This window comes from Phragmites australis, chromosome 13 (genome assembly GCF_958298935.1).
Source record: "Phragmites australis chromosome 13, lpPhrAust1.1, whole genome shotgun sequence".
Lineage (NCBI taxonomy): Eukaryota > Viridiplantae > Streptophyta > Magnoliopsida > Poales > Poaceae > Phragmites > Phragmites australis.
The window spans coordinates 16,940,874-16,958,983 of record NC_084933.1 but is presented as its reverse complement, the minus strand read 5'-3'; the positions used below and the strand labels follow the sequence as shown (position 1 = coordinate 16,958,983).

Below are 18,110 nucleotides of genomic sequence, written 5' to 3'. Positions count from 1 at the left end.
GGCTTGGCCAGACCGGCCTCGGCTCGGTCCAACGATCGTCTCGGCCCGTGCACCGCTAGCTCGGCCCAAGCAGCCAACCGCCAGCGGGCCAGGCCTCAGCAGGCCGGCCCACCTCCCGTAGCCCATTCAGCAGCCAGCCCAAATACTGTGTGGGCTGCACTGTGTAGCCCACTACTGTAGACCCAAGCCCAGCCTGGCCCATTCAGGCCCGGACCCAGCCCACCTAAAGCCCAAGTGGGACTGCTACTGTTCATGTGGGCCCCACCTGTGAATAGTGTCTTTTTCATATTTTCCTGAGTTAAATCTTCCAGGAGCCGTAACTTCTCCGTTCTGGCTCCGATTTCGGCGTTTTTTTCGCCGAAATTCCTTAAAAATCAAGATCTACTCATTGGCCAACTTGTGTTGTCTGTTAGGGCTTGTTTGGCTTTTCAATTGGTGTTAATCGGTTCTTCTTTAGTTTAGCCGTATTGATCGTAGTTGTGAATTACAGAGGAGCAAGAGCAGGAACAAGGACATTTGTTTTGCGAGATCTGTGCTGGGATTATTCGGGCTGAGGAGGATCCTGACTTTGACCAAAATCAAGAGGAGAACTCCGGAGAAGGCAAGTCCTATTTTCCTTGATCATATTGAACCTATGTTTTCCGATAATCTACATGCTCAACTAAAACTGGGAATACTACTGCATGTGCTATGTATTACGCTTTTGCAATTGTTTGTAGTAGTTAATCCTATCAACACTTGCCATGCCATAACTAACTTCACCCAGAATACATATCACCCTAGGATTACCTATTGTTATCTATATTAACGATGGAAGACGTCTTGATATCTAGCATGCTTAGGATTGAATATGTCTCCTCAAAGACGTCGCTTTTAAAACTGCATCTCCTCGGGGATGATAAATTATCATTATCCAATGACAAGTCATATACCATGAATCCTTGATGGATATGAATTTCGTGATGGATGTGAGATCCTTGTCGGTGTGTGGGATATGGTGGGTGGTGTGTAAAAATTAGTGAAAACTGTTTTGGCGGGGGCAGGTAGAGTAGTCCTCTGTGGGAAGGGATGCTCTTGGGGGCATGTGGTATTGTGGGAATACTCGTGCTGGGAGATGCCCACCCCGGCCGCTTAAGGACCGAGTCATTGCGGCCCGTCTAGCCTAGCCACTACGTACAACCATGCGTCCTGTATGGGCAGGACTTGACTTTCCTTTCACTGGACTGGGTCGGACATCATACCAGGAGGCTGAGAGCAACGAGCAGGCAAGTACTATCCTGTCTCGCATGCTTGGAGGTTTCTAGTACCGGCCAAGGCTTAAAAAGGGATGCTGGCCTTCGGAAGCATGCAGCTCTGGTACTTGGGTGTGTCTCGTGGAAAAGCCCGGCAGGAAAGGTGTTATGGAGGGTCTCGCTATGATTCGCTCCCCTGCATGCAACAGTGGGAGGCTGAGCATATCGCGTGGGTAAAATTGTACAACCTCTGCAGAGTGTAAAACTATTCGAATAGCCGTGTCCACGGTCATGGACATGCGAAAGCAGCAATCGCATTGACTAGACTCAGGGTGCGTGTGTCTTGATGAGTGAGTGTGTGGACTAGATGTCCGTATGTTAATGTTCCTGGCTCGATCCGCCAAAAGCTGTGTGGTACTAGAGGTACACCAGTTGTGATAAAAGGGACTGCGGAATGAGGTATAGCCCCTCCCAGGACCGAAAACTCCCAGATAAAGCTTGTTACTGGTTTTGAACTATTAAAACAGTTTTAAAGATAATCATTGATGATACAACTGAATACCTGTATAGATTGATTTACGCTAAAACTATTCCGTAAAGCCTTATCCTTGAAATACTTCATTATGCATCTATTAAACCCTTGAAAGTAGTATAGGACTTGCTGAGTACCTTTTGTACTCACTCTTGCTGTCATTCAGATGAAGAAGATAACGCCGACTTTGCTGGGGGCGAAGCCGGAGACGAAGAGTAGTCTAAGCGTCGTGTTCGCACCCTCGCTGCTTGTGGCTTGGGTCCTTTTTCCGCTGTGCTTTTCATGAAGGCCGCTAGGCCATGTTTGTAAAAGACAATATGGTTTGTAACTTAAAGTACACTATACATTAATGTATTATACGAAGTTTGACTGTGATACTACAACTGTTGTACTGTGCGTATCAGCTACGTAATCCAGGGACTGATACAGGAGGCACAGGAGATCCCGGCAACGCGGGTCTTACAATCATTGTCATAAGGTTACCATGGTACTTGCCGCTAAAAAATGTGGCATCCACACATACAACTGGCTTGCAATGTCTGAAAGCTTCGATGCATTGTGCAAAGGAACAAAAAGACCTAATGAGGTATCGGTTAGTGTTCTTGTATGATCCATCCTCCAGCTTGATCAGCTCATCAACCATAGCCCACTGAGTCCCTGAATTCGTCATGGCAATCTTCTACAGCAGTCTTGAGGCATAGTTGTAAGACTCTTCGAAACTTCCAAACAACATCTTCAACGCCTTCTGCTTCGCTCGCCACGCGGTGTGGTAATTGATCAGCATACCTGTCTTAGTCTGCACCTCCTCCATAATGGATTTTGGCGACAAACATATGTAAACCTCGCATCAACGGTGTGGCTCAAATTCCTAAAAGCCTCTTCGCTGCATTTATGTGAGATATGTCTACTCAGCACAAAATAGTTCTCGTATTTTAGCTAATGTGCTCGTACAAAATAAGGATAATTCAGGTGCTTGATACACCTGACCTCATACTCCGTAGGATTAGACCGGGCGCACTTGTGGTCCCTTCTTGTGATTATAGCATAGTTGCTAATAAAGTGGATGAACTCCTCCCTGTTTCGAAACCGTTGTCCCACCTGGATGTTGCTATTCTGGTATCCCCAGTTAGATAAGATGTTATACTCAACGATGGTACAATCTAGCAGCCCAACACCATGAAAGTACTGGATCACCGGCACCGGGTCATCGTTGTCAGCAGCTTCTTCACCCCTGCTACCACCGGCTTCATCATCCATGCATCCTGCATCTACCTCAATAGGGTCCACTCCAGGTCCCTCTGTACCGGAACTGCCCTCCCCGACATACCCTCCCTCCTCATCATGCATCACATGATGGCTTGATCCTTCCACGCTAGTCACCGCTTCACCATGCACCAGTCGTGATACTATATTTACGTACACCCCCATTTCAAAGTTCTCCTCCAATGTCTTGCGTGAGTACAAAGCCCATGTGTTGTTCCGTCTCAAATCGAACAACGTATGGACAATGACCGAGCTAGTTGGCACAAGCCGTGGCCGCACACCCTCTAGGACAACATTATAGGATTGGTGGTTCACACGCAAAAGGCTCATAACATGTGATTTTAAGTCATCTAGATCAATAGGTAGCTCAATCGTACTATCTATGTGCTGGCAGTTCTGAATTGATACGAGCCTCTCATGCAAAACAGCGAGACGTTCTCCATAATAAATATGGATAAAACATAGCGTCTCTGCTAAACAAACGTAAATGTAAAAAAAATAACTACTTAGATGTATATACGATAACCAGCTAATTACGCCCCATACATTAACCTAAGTGATAAAGCTAATTAATCAAATTAGTTCTGTTAATTTGGTCTACAGTGTCAAATTCAGTACCTCGTGTTACTCTACTTAACCTAAGAGCATCTCCAGCAGAAAAGTTGTCCAGCTCGCTATCCTGTAGAGAGACGAGAGGGAAGTCAGGTACCATTTGTTTCAAAGCTCCATTTTTCTCTCCTCTTTTATAAATTCATACCTATGGCGGGATCATAACTCCGGTTATCATGCCTATGGTGGGATCGTAACTGCTTTTGTGGTGGGTTCGTTTCTCTGGTTACGATGCCTGTGACGGGATCGTAACTCCGGTTATCATGCCTATCGCGGGATCATAATTGCGGTTACACTATGGTAAATTCTATTATGAGATCATAATTGCGATTGCCACACAAACACACACATTGTACATTCCTCTACCACCTGTCCACATGCATATGTCGAGTCGGATTTAGCTAGTCTGCTGGAGTGCTCTTAGTGAGTAAGCTAATTAATCATATTAATTCAATTAAACTAATTAATCCAATTAATCATACAACTCTAATAGCTCTGATTACATTATGTAAATACTCTAATTATATGCTCTAATTTATCAAATTCATTACACCAACTAATCAAATTCAATAATAAAATTATGCAAATACTTTACGTACTCTAATTTATTAACTTAATAACATTTAACCGATGTATTCGAGCGGAATAAACAATCTGCTTACTCTAATTACATTTACTAATCTAAATATTAATTACATACATAATCTAAGTACTTACTATTACGGAAGGCAGTCCTCTCCTCATGCTGCTGCTCGTCCTGGCTGCTGCTGCTCCTCTTCACTGCTTTGCTGCTACTAAACGCCGAACGCTGCTACTCCTCCTCGCTGTGCTACTGCTGCTCGAGCTATTTTATAGGAAGCATGCAAGCAAGCCAGCATGCATGTTTGCAAGCGAGCCATCATGCAAGTGCAGTAGCGCAGAAAGAATAAAGTAGAAAGAACAAAGCAGGGAACCGGCCAAAAGATTAAAGCAGACACAACGTGACGTGATGGTCAAAGCAAAAGCAGACGCGACAGTGTACCAAAAAAGTTATTTTCGGCACATCATGTGCCGAATACGACACTATTACTCGTATTCGGCACACCGTATGCCAAATACAGGTGGTGTGCTGAATACGAGCAACAGTACCGTATTCGATACATGGTGTGTCAAATACGAATGTTAAATTAGTAAATACGACTACATATTATCTATTTCAATAAATACGCTTATATATATTATCTATTTTTTTTCCTCCAACTTCTACCCGATGGAGTGGCAGGAAAAAGAGACTGGAAGGCGAGTCGCAGGAGCAGAATTATATTGCGAAAACGATGGTCCTAGAAGTACGGCAGCCAAGCTCAGAGGACAGAATTGTACGGTGAGCGCGGCGCAGTCATTCACTCCACATGCGAGTCTAGAACTGCACTATCAGTGTCGAAAAGGCTTCTTTTCTGTCAAAAAAAAGGACACTCCACTCACCCATTTTCCTCAGCTTTGCGGCGCTTTCCATATTTCCATCATCTCATATTGCGCCTACGTGGGTCACTAGCGAGCTGCTCGCCTTCCCTGCACATGCGAAGCAGAAACGTTGCTTTACCGATGCCAATTATCAGACTAATCTGCTTTCACAGGGGATTTTACTTGGAATAATCTTGGACGAAATGGAAAAGAGAAGAAGCGAATGGTCAATACGTAATGTGGTAATGATTTTGCTTTAGACATAGCCCACTAGTGCGGTTTCTGGATTAATTATTGAAGACCAATGGAAGCTAAGCAACCCTGGGAGCATATTAGCACATATTCTTGGATTCTGCTGCCATGTTATGCCGTCCTGGTTACTGATGGAATAGATATTCAGAAGTCCCCTTCTTGTTCGCCGATGGATGCCATTATGAACTCATCTCTCGTACTACAAGATCATGTGGACATGAGACCGAAATGACAGTTATATCAACCGGGATAAGGAAATGCGAATTTTACCGATGAGACATGAGAGGATCGGAGAGAAGAAAGGTGAAACAAATGGTGGAGCTAATAGGTTTGCGTTCCCTGAATCGATCTGCAGCGAGCTTCAGACTTTATGCTTGTGTGTGTCAGCTGTGTCATGGGTATGAACAGACCATGTCGTAAAGGTTTGCGCTTTTCAGAGTCTGTGCTCACTTGGAGTGATTCTTGCTGCACCAAGAAGCTAGCAACAACTGAATGGAACAGTTGCTGTATTGCATTCAGATAGTATTGCTCTGAGCTGTGCTGTGACTACTGAATCGGTGGCAGGCAAGAGAATTCTGAACTAGCATTGCGTTGAACCTGTGGATTAAGTTAGCTGTACCTGAGACTGCGACATGGTTGCCCAAGTATGCAATGCAAGAGATGCAAGGAAGTACGTAAACGAAGAAAGAAACAGTAGTGGTAGCGGTCGGCCGCTCAACGGTGGAGAAAGAGTTTGACGGAGGACGAGCGTGCAGATGATAATTTTGTCCACATGCATTGAACAAGTTCATAAATATCGGTGTGGCAGAAGATAGAATTGCGTGCTTGGACTAGAGCCTTATTGGGATTATCCATAAAAGTACTAGATTGATAAGTCAGGCCACGTCTCGATAGCTAGTAGCGGTAGTGATAACATGATCACAGCAAGTCATCGCATCACTTTTATTTGTGTGAGATTTTTAAATGTTGCACCGAGTTGCATGCTTTACATATCAACAAATGCCACTCGCAAAAAAAAAAAAGCCAAAGAAGACGACAGTTTTTTTAACAAGAAAAGATTTGGTGCTGCTCAGATTTGTCGCACGAAAAGTCAGGGTGAATGATGTAGCATCATCTACAGATCATGAGTCATCATAGGTGCGGTGCAGTTATGCACTCGTGTGTACCTCCGAAAGGCAAGAACACGACGCATTTTACCCCGTCCGATAGTATCTGTATCTCAAGCGAACATACAAGTCAAAACCAGATATCGCTAGAGCCTTTTTATCATCCTTGAAAAAGTATCAAGAGGTACCAACATTATAACATGAATTTGGTACCTAATATACCAAATATTAGTACCTACCAGGCTCAACCAGCACAAGCGGTGTGTTGGAAGCCTGCCACGCACAACCAGCACAGGCATGAACCGAATCGCAAATGGCAAGCGACCAATCTAGAGTAACAATATCGCAGCTCAAATAAACCCGGCTGCCTTCACATGTAATTAATCTGCACATTTCCTCAGATCCCTGGTATCTTCGACTCCTTTAGTCCTTCCAGTGGAGCAACGAAACTAGAGGCAACGTACAGCAACCGATACGATACGAAAGAGAGCACAAGAACACCAATGTCGCAAGTCATCTTCCCAGAAAAAAGGTGGCCATGGCATGCTTTTGTTTCCACCATCCTTTCTGTCGCATTGCGGCTGGTGTTTCCTTCCTCCGCTTATATAAGCCCTCCCGCGGCAGCCATTTGTCCCCCATGCTAAAACACCACACAGCTAGTTTGCCTGCCTAACAGTTCCCACTGCTTCGCAAAATATCAAGGCGTGCACGCAAAGCTAGAGCGAGCGATCAATCTTTCGTAGCCGTTTTCTCAGCCATCGATCGGAGAAGAGCTGCCATGGAGGTTCAAATGGAGACCAATATTCATGGTGGTGGTGACGGGAATGGCAGCTTCATGGCGAGGTGCCGGCAGCCGCTCTGCTCGGCGCTGGACAGGCTCCGGAGCTCCGGCGTCGGGTTCGCCGGGAAGCTGGCCAAGATCGCGAGGGACGACCCGAGGCGGGTGGCGCACTCGGTCAAGGTCGGGCTGGCGCTCACGCTGGTGTCCGTGCTCTACTACGTCACGCCGCTCTTCAACGGCTTCGGGGTCTCCACCTTGTGGGCCGTCCTCACCGTCGTCGTCGTCATGGAGTACACCGTTGGTACGTGCTATCAGTACGCGTTGTAGATGGCATGATGCGTGCGCATTCGTGTACCGTACCGCATATATATACTGTATGGATCCCTACTACACACGTGCTGAATAATCTACGTGCGTACGTACGTGCGGTGTATGTATATGTGCAACAGGTGGCACGCTAAGTAAAGGTCTGAACAGAGCTTTCGCGACTTTGGTAGCCGGGTTCATCGCCGTCGGAGCCCATCAGGTGGCCAACCGCTGTGGTGAAAAAGGGGAGCCGATACTACTCGCCGTGTTCGTCTTCTTGCTAGGTATCAAGTCCATGCATGCTTACATTATCGTGCTACACTTGTCTTGTCTGTATATATCTATAGCACACCAAGCTATTTTTTTTTTTGCCGCATCTTGCCGTGCAAAGCAAAAGCCTGGCTAGCAGCCGTGCACGGTGTGAAAAGATATCACTAGAAACGCTTGCTTCTTACCGCCGGTACGTTCGTTCACGGTGTGCTGCAGCGTCGGCGGCGACGTTCTCGCGGTTCATCCCGGAGGTCAAGGCGAGGTACGACTACGGGGTGACCATCTTCATACTCACCTTCAGCCTGGTGGCCGTGTCGAGCTACCGCGTCGAGGACCTCACCAAGCTCGCGCACCAGCGCTTCTCCACCATCGTTGTCGGCGTCTTCATCTGCCTCTGTACCACCATCTTCGTCTTCCCGGTCTGGGCCGGGGAGGACCTCCACAAGCTCGCCGCCGGCAACCTCGACAAACTGGCGGAGTTCCTTGAAGGTACGTACGTACAACTCGAAGAAGTTACGACCTCACAAAGATTAGGGACTCCGGCATTGTAATAGCTTTAATAATGCAACGTGGTGCTCTGTACCCCCCCTACTACGGACTTTGGGGCAAAACTGCTTACAAGCCCAAGGAATAACTGACTAAATTGCTGTAAAATATAACCCAGAACCAATAGACTGCTATAGACAACAGAACGACATTGATCTTTGCTAGCAACAATTACAAGAAAAACTTCCAAAGAGGGAAACTTCCTACAGTGGACTCGCAACAGATCTGAGAGTTTGTAAGACTAAAATCTAGACACGTGAATGCAGGAATTGAATCTGAATGCTTTGGAGAGAACGCAGCAAGTGAGAATTTGGAAAACAAAGCCTTTCTCCAAGTATACAAGAGCGTCCTCAATTCGAAGGCCAGTGAGGACTCATTGGTAAGCTTATCTCACTTTGCAGATAATAACGCACTTTATGCCGAGTACCAAAGCCCCTATATACAAAAACTGCAACAATCCGTTCCGATGGCATTTATTCCCGAAACTGCAGTGCAATTTTGCCAAGTGGGAGCCTGGTCATGGAAAATTCAGCTTCCGACACCCATGGAGCCAATACCAAAAGCTCGGTGCTCTTTGTCGCCAATGCGCTTCTTCAATGGAGGCTCTTGCTTCCTATGTCACCACTCTCACAAAATCTCAGGTGACTACAAATGTCCCCACTTCATGATAAAAAATTATGGGACCAAGTTAATGACCAACAGCCTTTTCGTTGCGACAGTATCCTGAAGCCAACCCAGAGCTATGCTTGAAGGTTCGAACAACATGCGGTGAAATGAGCTCGCATTCTGCAAAGGCACTCAGTGAGCTATCATCAGCAATTCGGACGATGACTATACCGTCCCCAACTAACAATCACATGTCTGCAGCAATCAAAGCAGCAAATAGCCTCAGAAGTGAATTATCAGAGGATGAAGATCTGTTGCAAGTGATGCATGTAGCAGTTATTGCATCTCTTCTCTCAGACTTGGTTACACAGATAAAGAAGATCACAGAATCAGTTGATAATCTAGCACGACTTGCCTGCTTCAAAAACCCTGAAAAAACTCAAAAGGATGTGATTATCGGCATCAAGAGTTGACAAACAGGCAATCTTTATCGGACTAAACGTGGTGTTCTATATTTTGGAGAGTAACCACATCGGGAGCCTCAGTAGTCAGTACTGAATGGCATAAGGTATTATGGTGTGCAATAATATATCGTGCATACAATGACTGAATTATTCTTCAATGCTATAGAAGTAATTATGATGCTGAATCGTGATAATAAATGTTGCTGTCTTCCACATAGTGGTACAACAATTAGCTTGTTTTTCTCAACAGATAAAAATGAAGGAAATTGTTTCCCATAAATCTGTGGGAGGAAGAATGTACCTCTAAAGTGTTGCAGAACCAAGGAATTCACTGAGATAAGAATCATGTTCCGTGGTATCTTTTTGGAAGATCACTGTATAAGCTGTGGTGTTAAAATAACATATTTCCCTGCAATTCTTGAAGCATGACACATGTGAAGCTCATAACAAACCAGATTTGCATGGCAATACATATCGAACAAAAACATATAAGAACATCTCACTCACGAGAAGTTTTTCAATATCTGCCCTTTTGCTAAATTTTCTAACAATAGATTCTTAGATCTTCACCGAATTGGAACGCCTGCTCATATGCGATATAGTGGTTGCGCCTTCACGGGCCTGAGGTGTCATCATCAGTTCTCAGTTATTGGACAATTAGTGATAAGCGTAGAAAATTGGCGACAATTGATGGAAGCAATTAGTTAGTTGAACTTCGCACTGTCAACCACTAATACAAAGTTATCTAGGACACATATGGACTTGCATTTTGGGGACAAAACTTTTGAAAAGGATATAGTAGGTGACAACCATATCAACCATCAGTTCTTGGACAACAGTGACAAGAGCGGAAAATTGGCTATAAATGAAGCGATTAGCAAGTTGAACTTTGCACTGTCAACCACTAATACCAAGCTGTCCAGGAAAACGTATAGACTTACATTTTGAGGACCAAACTTGTTGTTGCAAGACTTCCCTCAGTTAGAGCTATTTGCGACGACGGCTAGATGTGAGTTCTCGGCTTGGGTGATAGCCTCCTTAGCCATGCTGGTCATTGAGCTGATCCAACCCTTACCGATGGAGGTCATCAGATCTGCAATAGGAGGTCGCATGAGTGACTCATGTAGAAGGAGGAGCCTCTACACTGTTGCAGATCTATAGCGTTGAACCTCTTCCTGATGATCAGGAGACATTAGGGTCTGCGCTCCATTAGGGTTCTAGATCTGGGGGGTGTGGCCAGTGGAATCTGGCTGTTGCCCCTAGTAGCCAAAGCGACGGGAGCTCGCGTGTCAACGGGATTGTTGTCCTCATGATTGTCTAGGCCGGCATCCCCGTCTCCAATAACGAAGACTTCTCAGGGGTAATCTTCACTGAAGGAGGAGTCTAGATCCATCATGGATTTGTTGTCGAAATTCTCTGGGTAGGTATATCAACAATCCATGTTGTTGGAAGTTGCGGGAAAGGATCCCGACTTCCAATGAACGTCGCTCTCGCGATCATCTTGGCAACCAAGCGGTTCGAGCTCGATGTTGTAGTCCTTGATGCATTGATCCATAAAGCGACTTACCTCGTCGCTGAAGTCATCGTCAATCAGGTCTTCGTCGAGGTCCACCTGATCGATCACCGACTCGTCATTGGTTAAGTGGGTAAAGTTGACGTAGAACTCCTTGTCCGAGAAGACGGCTCTCGGTGCAGGTTTAGGTGAAACCGACGGCATGTCGTGCGCAGAAGTTTCAATGTTTTTTTGTCATGTTCCCAACAGATAGCCCCAACTATCGATGATTGGTGAACTGTTGAACTTACTAACTTGTAGAAATAGTAGGGTGCATCGAGTAGATGAATCACATAATGCACACATGATATTATACAGGTTCAGACCTCCCTTAGGATAATAGCTCTACGTCTTGTTGATTTTGTATTAATCTCTGAGACTGAGTATAAGGGGGAGCTTGGCTAGCCTAGATAGATCTAATTTTAGTTGGAGGGCTTCCCTGTTTGTAGTCAGGGAGAGAAGGTAATATAGATCTAACTTGCAAGGGGCTCAAAGGTGCAGTGCTTCCGCAGGCTTGAATGGCGCCAATGAAGATGTATTGGCTTCTAATGTCTTGTATCCACTTGTTCTTTGCAGGGCTTCCTAGCTCCGTATATATAGAGGTGTCGTCATATAGTCTCTGGAGTCTTTTCTTTTTATTCTTGAAGATAAACTTTCCTATTTACGAGATATTCTAAGTATCAGTGGGCACTATCCATACATCTAGGGATTATCTTCTCGGGTATAGAGATATATCCCGAAAATAACCAAGATCTGGAGTCTTTCCTTCTTATTTTTGAAGATAAACTTTCCTATTTACGAGATATTCTAAGTATCTATGGACACTTTCTATGCATCTAGGGATTATGTTTCCAGGTATAGAGATATATCTTGAGAATAACCAAGAAACTCTAAGATATCCAGATATAACAGTTTTATGCTACTCATCGTCGTATAGTGAATGAGTGTTTGCCATCGGAGAGACCCATTTCCAAGACAAGCAACCGGTACATACAGTTAGACCATCTCCAACCATATTCTCTTCATTTTGTTCTCTTCCTGATTCCCCTTCCCGTTCATATTCCCTTTATTTTCTTACATCTCTAGCAGCTTCACTTCGAAGGGATTCGTGAAGGGAAATGAGAGAGAATTCCGATCTGAAGGGAATGACATGGAGAATCCCTTTATGATAGAAACTATGAAGAAAAACTGTTAGAGTGCTGAAAAAATGAAAATCACTTCTAAAAAAATTTCATCTATGTCGAAAATCGCTTGAAGATGGTCTGACAAGCAACCGATCATATTGGTTCGTAACAGCGACAAGCGGTAGGGGCGCGAGCACGGGCGGGCCGGACGCGCAAGGGGCCAGCCAGAAAAATCGCGCTACGCGGGAACCGACGTCTTGTCCGCGACGAACGCGCGGGCGGGCCGTCAGCCGCGGCCTGCTTTCACGCTGTTCATGCTGCTGAGACCCGGGTGCCGCGTGGACACTACGGGCCTCCTCGTTTCTTTTCGTTGAGCTCACGGAACGGAACAGAACTGAACGGCCCAAACGGCGAGTAGGAAACGTCATGGACATGCCACATAACATCATCTCACATTCACAACCACTATAACATAATATAAATAGTCCAAATTTCTCTAATAAATGGCCACAGTACAAGTAGTCCTCAATGGCACGATTAGTTATAACACATCTGATGGCCCAACTTCACCTTTCCCGAGCAAAATAATGCAGAGGACAGGACCTTAGGGCCATCCATCAAATAATTCTCTACACTTTCCACTACCAACCGTAAAATGATATACTCCAGAGTCCAAAGATTCCTGCTGGCACGCTAGCTCGTGCAGGCTTCAAATACCAAACGGAACAAATTTAAAAAAAAGGGGATCGAACGGTAGGTGGCATGTCCAGAAACCTGATAGTTTACCTGCCAGTTGCCTGCAATTGCTATATGCACCACGAGGACAGGCGTACGATTAAACTGAGCACGGTAGTAGGAGCGTCTGCTTGCTCTGTACTTGCAAGTTGTAATGGTCCTGTGTGTTTGGTGGCATGTGCTTGTACAACGTACATCCTGCGTGCTTGTATTCGCATGAAGCCATCAGCTGGATCTCTCTTCATCACATATTGTGTGTCCGTGAGTTATAGTGCCCGAAATGATCGCTAGTCGACAATACATCCTCTCGTCTTGACCTGGCAAAAAAACTACGCGAAACGTTGTGTCGTTTGGAGCGTCACTATATATATAGCCCCAAGATCCAGGCTCTCGACACTTCATATATATTTACAAAGTCTCATCTTACTTCCGGAAAGGTGCAGGCCAGGCAGCCTCCTTTTATGTGCCTTTTGCATCCGCTTTTGTGGAAGAGATAAAAGGGAAGTTTCCCGCTTCTCTGTTTTATTCGGTAGATCCTCCTTTTTCCGCAAAAGATACTGCCTCTTTCCCTAAAAAAACAAATAAATAAAAGACACGGCCTCTCTGAAGCCATGCTGACTCACAACACTACATAGGAATGCATGAAAATGAAATGATCCATAAGCCCTTCTATCCGAAAGCTTTTGATAAAACAGCATGTACATAAAGAAGATCACACAATACGTATTCTACAACGACGTTATCCAACATCTAGGACTACCAGGAGTACTTAACATTGTTCACCTCAGCCTTTGAGCCAAATATTATATTCTTATGGGGTTATGATCAAAGCAAGCCAACTAACAATGCAGATGATTAGTTGAGGAACAGGCTTGGTGGTGCGCTGAACAGATGGTGCCATAGGGCACAGGGCAGTCGGTGGGGATGATGCGATAAGGAACGAAGGGCACCGGCGCCCGATAGAATGCAGGCTCATGCGATTCGGTTTGGTCGTCTAGTTGATGCGGTTTTGGCTTTTGGAGCGCTCTTGGCGGCCCCTGTCGCGTGAGGCGACGTTGGAACCGTCGTCCACGCTTGCGTGCTACGCCCCACCAAACCCTCCTCCCCACAACGGCCATGCATGAGAAAGCTCCCTCGCTGTACCAGCGCCTCGGAATAGCCGTGCGATGCTGTTCCAGGCTGCACTGAGATGGGAGCAGAGATCCATAGGAATCGCGAAAAGTCGTGTGTCCGTGTCTGCGGGCATTCGTAGCCACTTGAATATCTATCGATCTCATGCTGACCTATGGCGTCGGTACACTTTCACGGCCACGTACATCTGGTCTTCATCGCGGAAGGACGCGCCAGTTATAGAAAATCGCAAAGAGTTCGTCTCACCTTTTTATACTGGGTCTAACTATTTTTAAGTGTTGAAGAAAACTTATTTTTTCAACCATCACCTTCTGTAAGCTTTTCGGAAAGCATGTGCAGCATTTCGGCAACAAGGTCAGTCCTATAGAGTCGACTCATAATTTCGATGAGCGCACATGCAAAGCACCAACCTCAAGACCAAAGGTCTTAAGAATCGTCCTCAGTTGACCAACTGACATGGAGTGAACCTCAAGCACCAGCAGACAGACCGACTCATCAGCAGGTAGGAGTAATAGTTTCTGCAGCACGAATCTAGAAGCAGAAGCATGCAGTATCTAGCTGACAGGCGGTCTAGCTTCATGCTGAAGGGGGGGCCCGGGAAGAAGCAGAAGAATCTTCGTCTGGTGAGCTGTACCTTTCCTCGCCCTAAACCCCAAATTAAAACCCTTTCAAAACACGTACCGCACCTCACCATCTTCTTATAGTCTAATCTAGTGTAGGATTCTTAAAAGGCCACCCCCACTCACACCACACTTACCCACTGCCCACATGCACACACAGTCCTAGCTTGCCAGCTCGATCTCACTCCAGCACCGAGCCCAGTAGTTGGTCTGCAGGTCGCGCGCCATGAGCAAGGAGAAGCACCACCGCGACTGGATGCTCCGGCGCTGCTGCGGCTCCATCGCCGCCTGCATCCTGACGCTCGCCGTCCTCGTCGGGTTCATCGTGCTCGTCATCTACCTCGCCCTGCGCCCCTCCAAGCCGTCCTTCTACCTCCAGGATGTGCAGCTCCACTCCATCGACCTCAGCGACCCTGCTCTCTCCCTCAACCTCCAGGTACGTTACATATTTCTATGCGCGTGTCTTCTGATAAGTTGGTATTTGCATTTGGGAATTTCACGTATGCAACCGGAGCATGCAATAGCCAATTAAGCGGGTCCAATTTTTCCACATGACAAAAAGAAAATTCCGGACACATTTCGTGACCGACAAATCCAATTTGACACAGGTGACGATCGCGTCGCGGAACCCGAACGACCGGGTGGGCGTGTACTACAAGACCCTGGACGTGTTCACGACATACCGCGACGAGCCGGTGACGGTCCCCGTTGCGATGCCGGCGATCTACCAGGGGCACAAGGACGTGTCGGTTTGGTCCCCAGTGATGTCGGGGGAGTCGGTGCCCGTGGCGCAATACGTGGCGTACGCCATGAAGCAGGACATCGCCGCCGGGTACGTGCTGCTGCACGTCAAGGTGGACGGCCAAGTCAAGTGGAAGGTCGGCAGCTGGGTCTCCGGCGGGTACCATCTCTTCGTCAACTGCCCCGCGCTGCTCGCCGCCAGTGGCAACAACATCGGCGGCGCCTTCGCCATGAGCGCCACGGCGGGGGGCAGCGTTGGCGGCAATGGGACAGTCTCGCTCAAGTTCACGCACCCGGCGGACTGCACTGTCGACGTGTGACGACGCACGTACGATCAAGGACGTCAGTCAATTTGCGCGTAGCTATCGAGTAATCTTGTAGCAACTGTAATACTAGTATAACATTATCGAGTCAACTGTTCTTATTCACTTTCCGATCCTGTGCAGAATAAAGCTACTCTATACATGCTATATGTACACATTATTCTCGCAGATTTGTTACTGTACAATATTTATTTCATGCGCACAATTGAGTCTCCACTCAAATGTAAAATCGAGCATAATTACTTGATAGTTGCATAGTCTTTGTGCGTGTCACCCTTGCGTACGAGTCATACTAATCTTCTCTGTATTTGCAATTAACACTACTACAAAAATTATTTTTAAGACGGGTGGTAACTCATTTTTACAAGCGTTTAGCGCACCTGTCTGTGATCGAAGGCCTGCAGAAATGAACGATTTATATAGGCGCAAAAGAGACTGCCTGTGAAAATCTATTTTCACGGACAGTTCACTTAAGAAACCGTCTGTGAAAATAGGTTTAAAAAACAGGTGGTTCCTTAAACGAACCGCCTATGGAAAATTTATTTCCACAGACGGTCCGTAACCGCAGGAGGCTCTCGCCAACTGTTTAGACAGTTTTTCAAATGAACCGTCTGTGAAAAGATATCTTAGGTGTCTCGAAAAATAGTTTTTTAGTAATGTGAGAAGACACGCGTGAGGCAACATTAGAGACTAACTTGGATTAGGAAAGCGAATACAAATACTAAAATTTTCCAAATCAGAGCAAATTCAAGAAGAAGGAAACATTTCATACAAACTTTGCTGACTGACCATGGACAGGCCTTTACAAAAGAACAAAAGGAAGAAGAATTGCATAAACATTTCTTGGAGCACCTGGGAACGACCAAACAAAGGGAGCTGCTTATAAATTGGGAGAACCTAGGCTACCAACCGTGATCTCTCTCTGAACTGGAAGAGCCTTTCGAGGAACAAGAAATTATGGACACAATTAAATAGCCACCATCAGAAAAATCTCTAGGGCCGGATGGTTATATCGGTTTGTTCTGCAAAAGATGTTGGCATATAATTAAAGAGATCTCATAGCGGTTGTACAAGCTTTTTTCAATCTAAAAACAGCGAGGTTGGATCTGCTCAATGATGCGATTATCCTGTTGTTGGTGAAAGAAACTGTTTTCCACGAACAAAATGCGGCGAGAGTCAAATCACAAGAATGGCTCAAGCTTTAAGGAGAGGTGGTGAAGGAGGGAACACCAAGTTTGTCTAAGCAATCTTTTTTTTTTCCCTTTGGCTTGATGGCCAAGAGTCTGTATTTATACTGATATTCAGAGTGTAAATATATAAATATGCCCATAGAAGATAGGCAGAGGTATATGTCTTATACTGTACAATCAGAGTGCAGGCTAACCTAGTGATTTATCCCTACGGCTGGTAAGGTGGTTGTTCTAGTGACGGGCCGTCCATTCAGGTGCCGCACTGCACCAGCGTGTCAGGTGACCATCACTTGAGCCATCGTGTTAGACGGTCACCACCTGCACCAGCATTAAATGCCGGTCACCTCTCTGCACGTGGGGGCGGCTTGTGGGCCCCTTCTTGGTTGATCTTTCTGAAGGATTGAAGGCTCTGAGGGTCCAGAGGCATGGCCTCCATATCGCTCCGGAGCCCCAGGCCCCGGAGGGGGCCAGAGCCTGGTGGCCTTCGGGCCCGGACCGCCGGGTTCAAGGGACATCTAGGGTCCTTAATGGCGATCCTCCCAACAGCAGCCCCTTGCGAGGATGGCCAGCGGTGCAGCCATCCCTGCGGTATCCGGAGCAGGGCCTCCGGCGATCTTTGGCTCCGCGGTTATGGGCCCTCAGCCCTCCGATGATGCTAAACTTGGAAGTGCCGGTCAGGGGTGCATACTGAATGCCTAATGTTACCTACGGGGGAGAACATTAAATGTTGCCTGCATTGGCTGATGTAGTCACATCTGTCCGGTCGGTAGTTGGACGCGTGACACCTTGATATTGGAGCGTCGTGGAGAGCGGTTATGCTTCCCCATGACTGCGGGGAGAGGAGACAGGATGTGCGCACACGCCGTGAGGAGGTAACGGCCCATTCCCCAATCTATAAGGTTGGGGTTTTGGATGCGCACCATTCTCATCCGGCACCTCTATTTTTTGCTGCTTGAGTTCTTGCGCACGCACCCACCAACCCCATCCTCTGCAAACTCCTGGGTAGACAAACTCTCCACACTGTTTTTTCAGAGAGCCATGGCTTGCTTCGGCACCTGCAGTGGAGCGGGCTCACCACCAAGGGGCCACGCGTCGTCGGGAGATTGTGCCGTCACGTCGGCGGCCGCTGCCACTGGCGGTGGCACAAGCGGAACCACCGATGCCCGCGGGTCAACAGAATCTCAAGCAGCGGAAAACCTTCCACCGCTGCCCAGCCCGTCGCCTGGTGTAGAGCTCCGCTGTGCTAGCAGGAAATACCCTCTTCAGACTGGTGCGTTGGGTGCATCG

General features: G+C 46.7%; 2 protein-coding genes across 2 annotated transcripts; both read left to right on the top strand.

Annotated features, from left to right (window-relative positions):
• Positions 1-7,094: 7,094 nt before the first annotated feature.
• LOC133889054 (aluminum-activated malate transporter 1-like) lies at positions 7,095-9,416 on the top strand. Its single transcript, XM_062329497.1, has 6 exons — positions 7,095-7,516; positions 7,665-7,805; positions 8,008-8,280; positions 8,604-8,716; positions 8,829-8,978; positions 9,057-9,416. The coding sequence occupies exons 1-6, from the start codon at positions 7,213-7,215 to the stop codon at positions 9,414-9,416; spliced, it is 1,341 nt and encodes a 446-aa protein (XP_062185481.1). The 5' UTR covers positions 7,095-7,212.
• A 5,074-nt stretch (positions 9,417-14,490) lies between these two features.
• On the top strand, positions 14,491-15,788 carry LOC133889718 (NDR1/HIN1-like protein 1). Its single transcript, XM_062330176.1, has 2 exons — positions 14,491-15,005; positions 15,178-15,788. Exons 1-2 carry the CDS (start codon positions 14,796-14,798, stop codon positions 15,628-15,630), a joined length of 663 nt encoding a protein of 220 aa, XP_062186160.1. The 5' UTR covers positions 14,491-14,795; the 3' UTR covers positions 15,631-15,788.
• The last annotated feature ends 2,322 nt before the right edge of the window (positions 15,789-18,110 follow it).

Excerpts from the sequence above, each read along its gene's own strand:
- LOC133889054 (XM_062329497.1), top strand. The coding sequence starts at position 7,213 with ATGGAGGTTCAAATGGAGACCAATATTCATGGTGGTGGTGACGGGAAT. Across the intron at positions 7,806-8,007 it reads CGTGTTCGTCTTCTTGCTAG|CGTCGGCGGCGACGTTCTCG; the intron begins GTATCAAGTCCA and ends GGTGTGCTGCAG. Across the intron at positions 8,717-8,828 it reads AGGCCAGTGAGGACTCATTG|TGCAATTTTGCCAAGTGGGA; the intron begins GTAAGCTTATCT and ends CCGAAACTGCAG.
- LOC133889718 (XM_062330176.1), top strand. The coding sequence starts at position 14,796 with ATGAGCAAGGAGAAGCACCACCGCGACTGGATGCTCCGGCGCTGCTGC. Across the intron at positions 15,006-15,177 it reads CTCTCTCCCTCAACCTCCAG|GTGACGATCGCGTCGCGGAA; the intron begins GTACGTTACATA and ends AATTTGACACAG.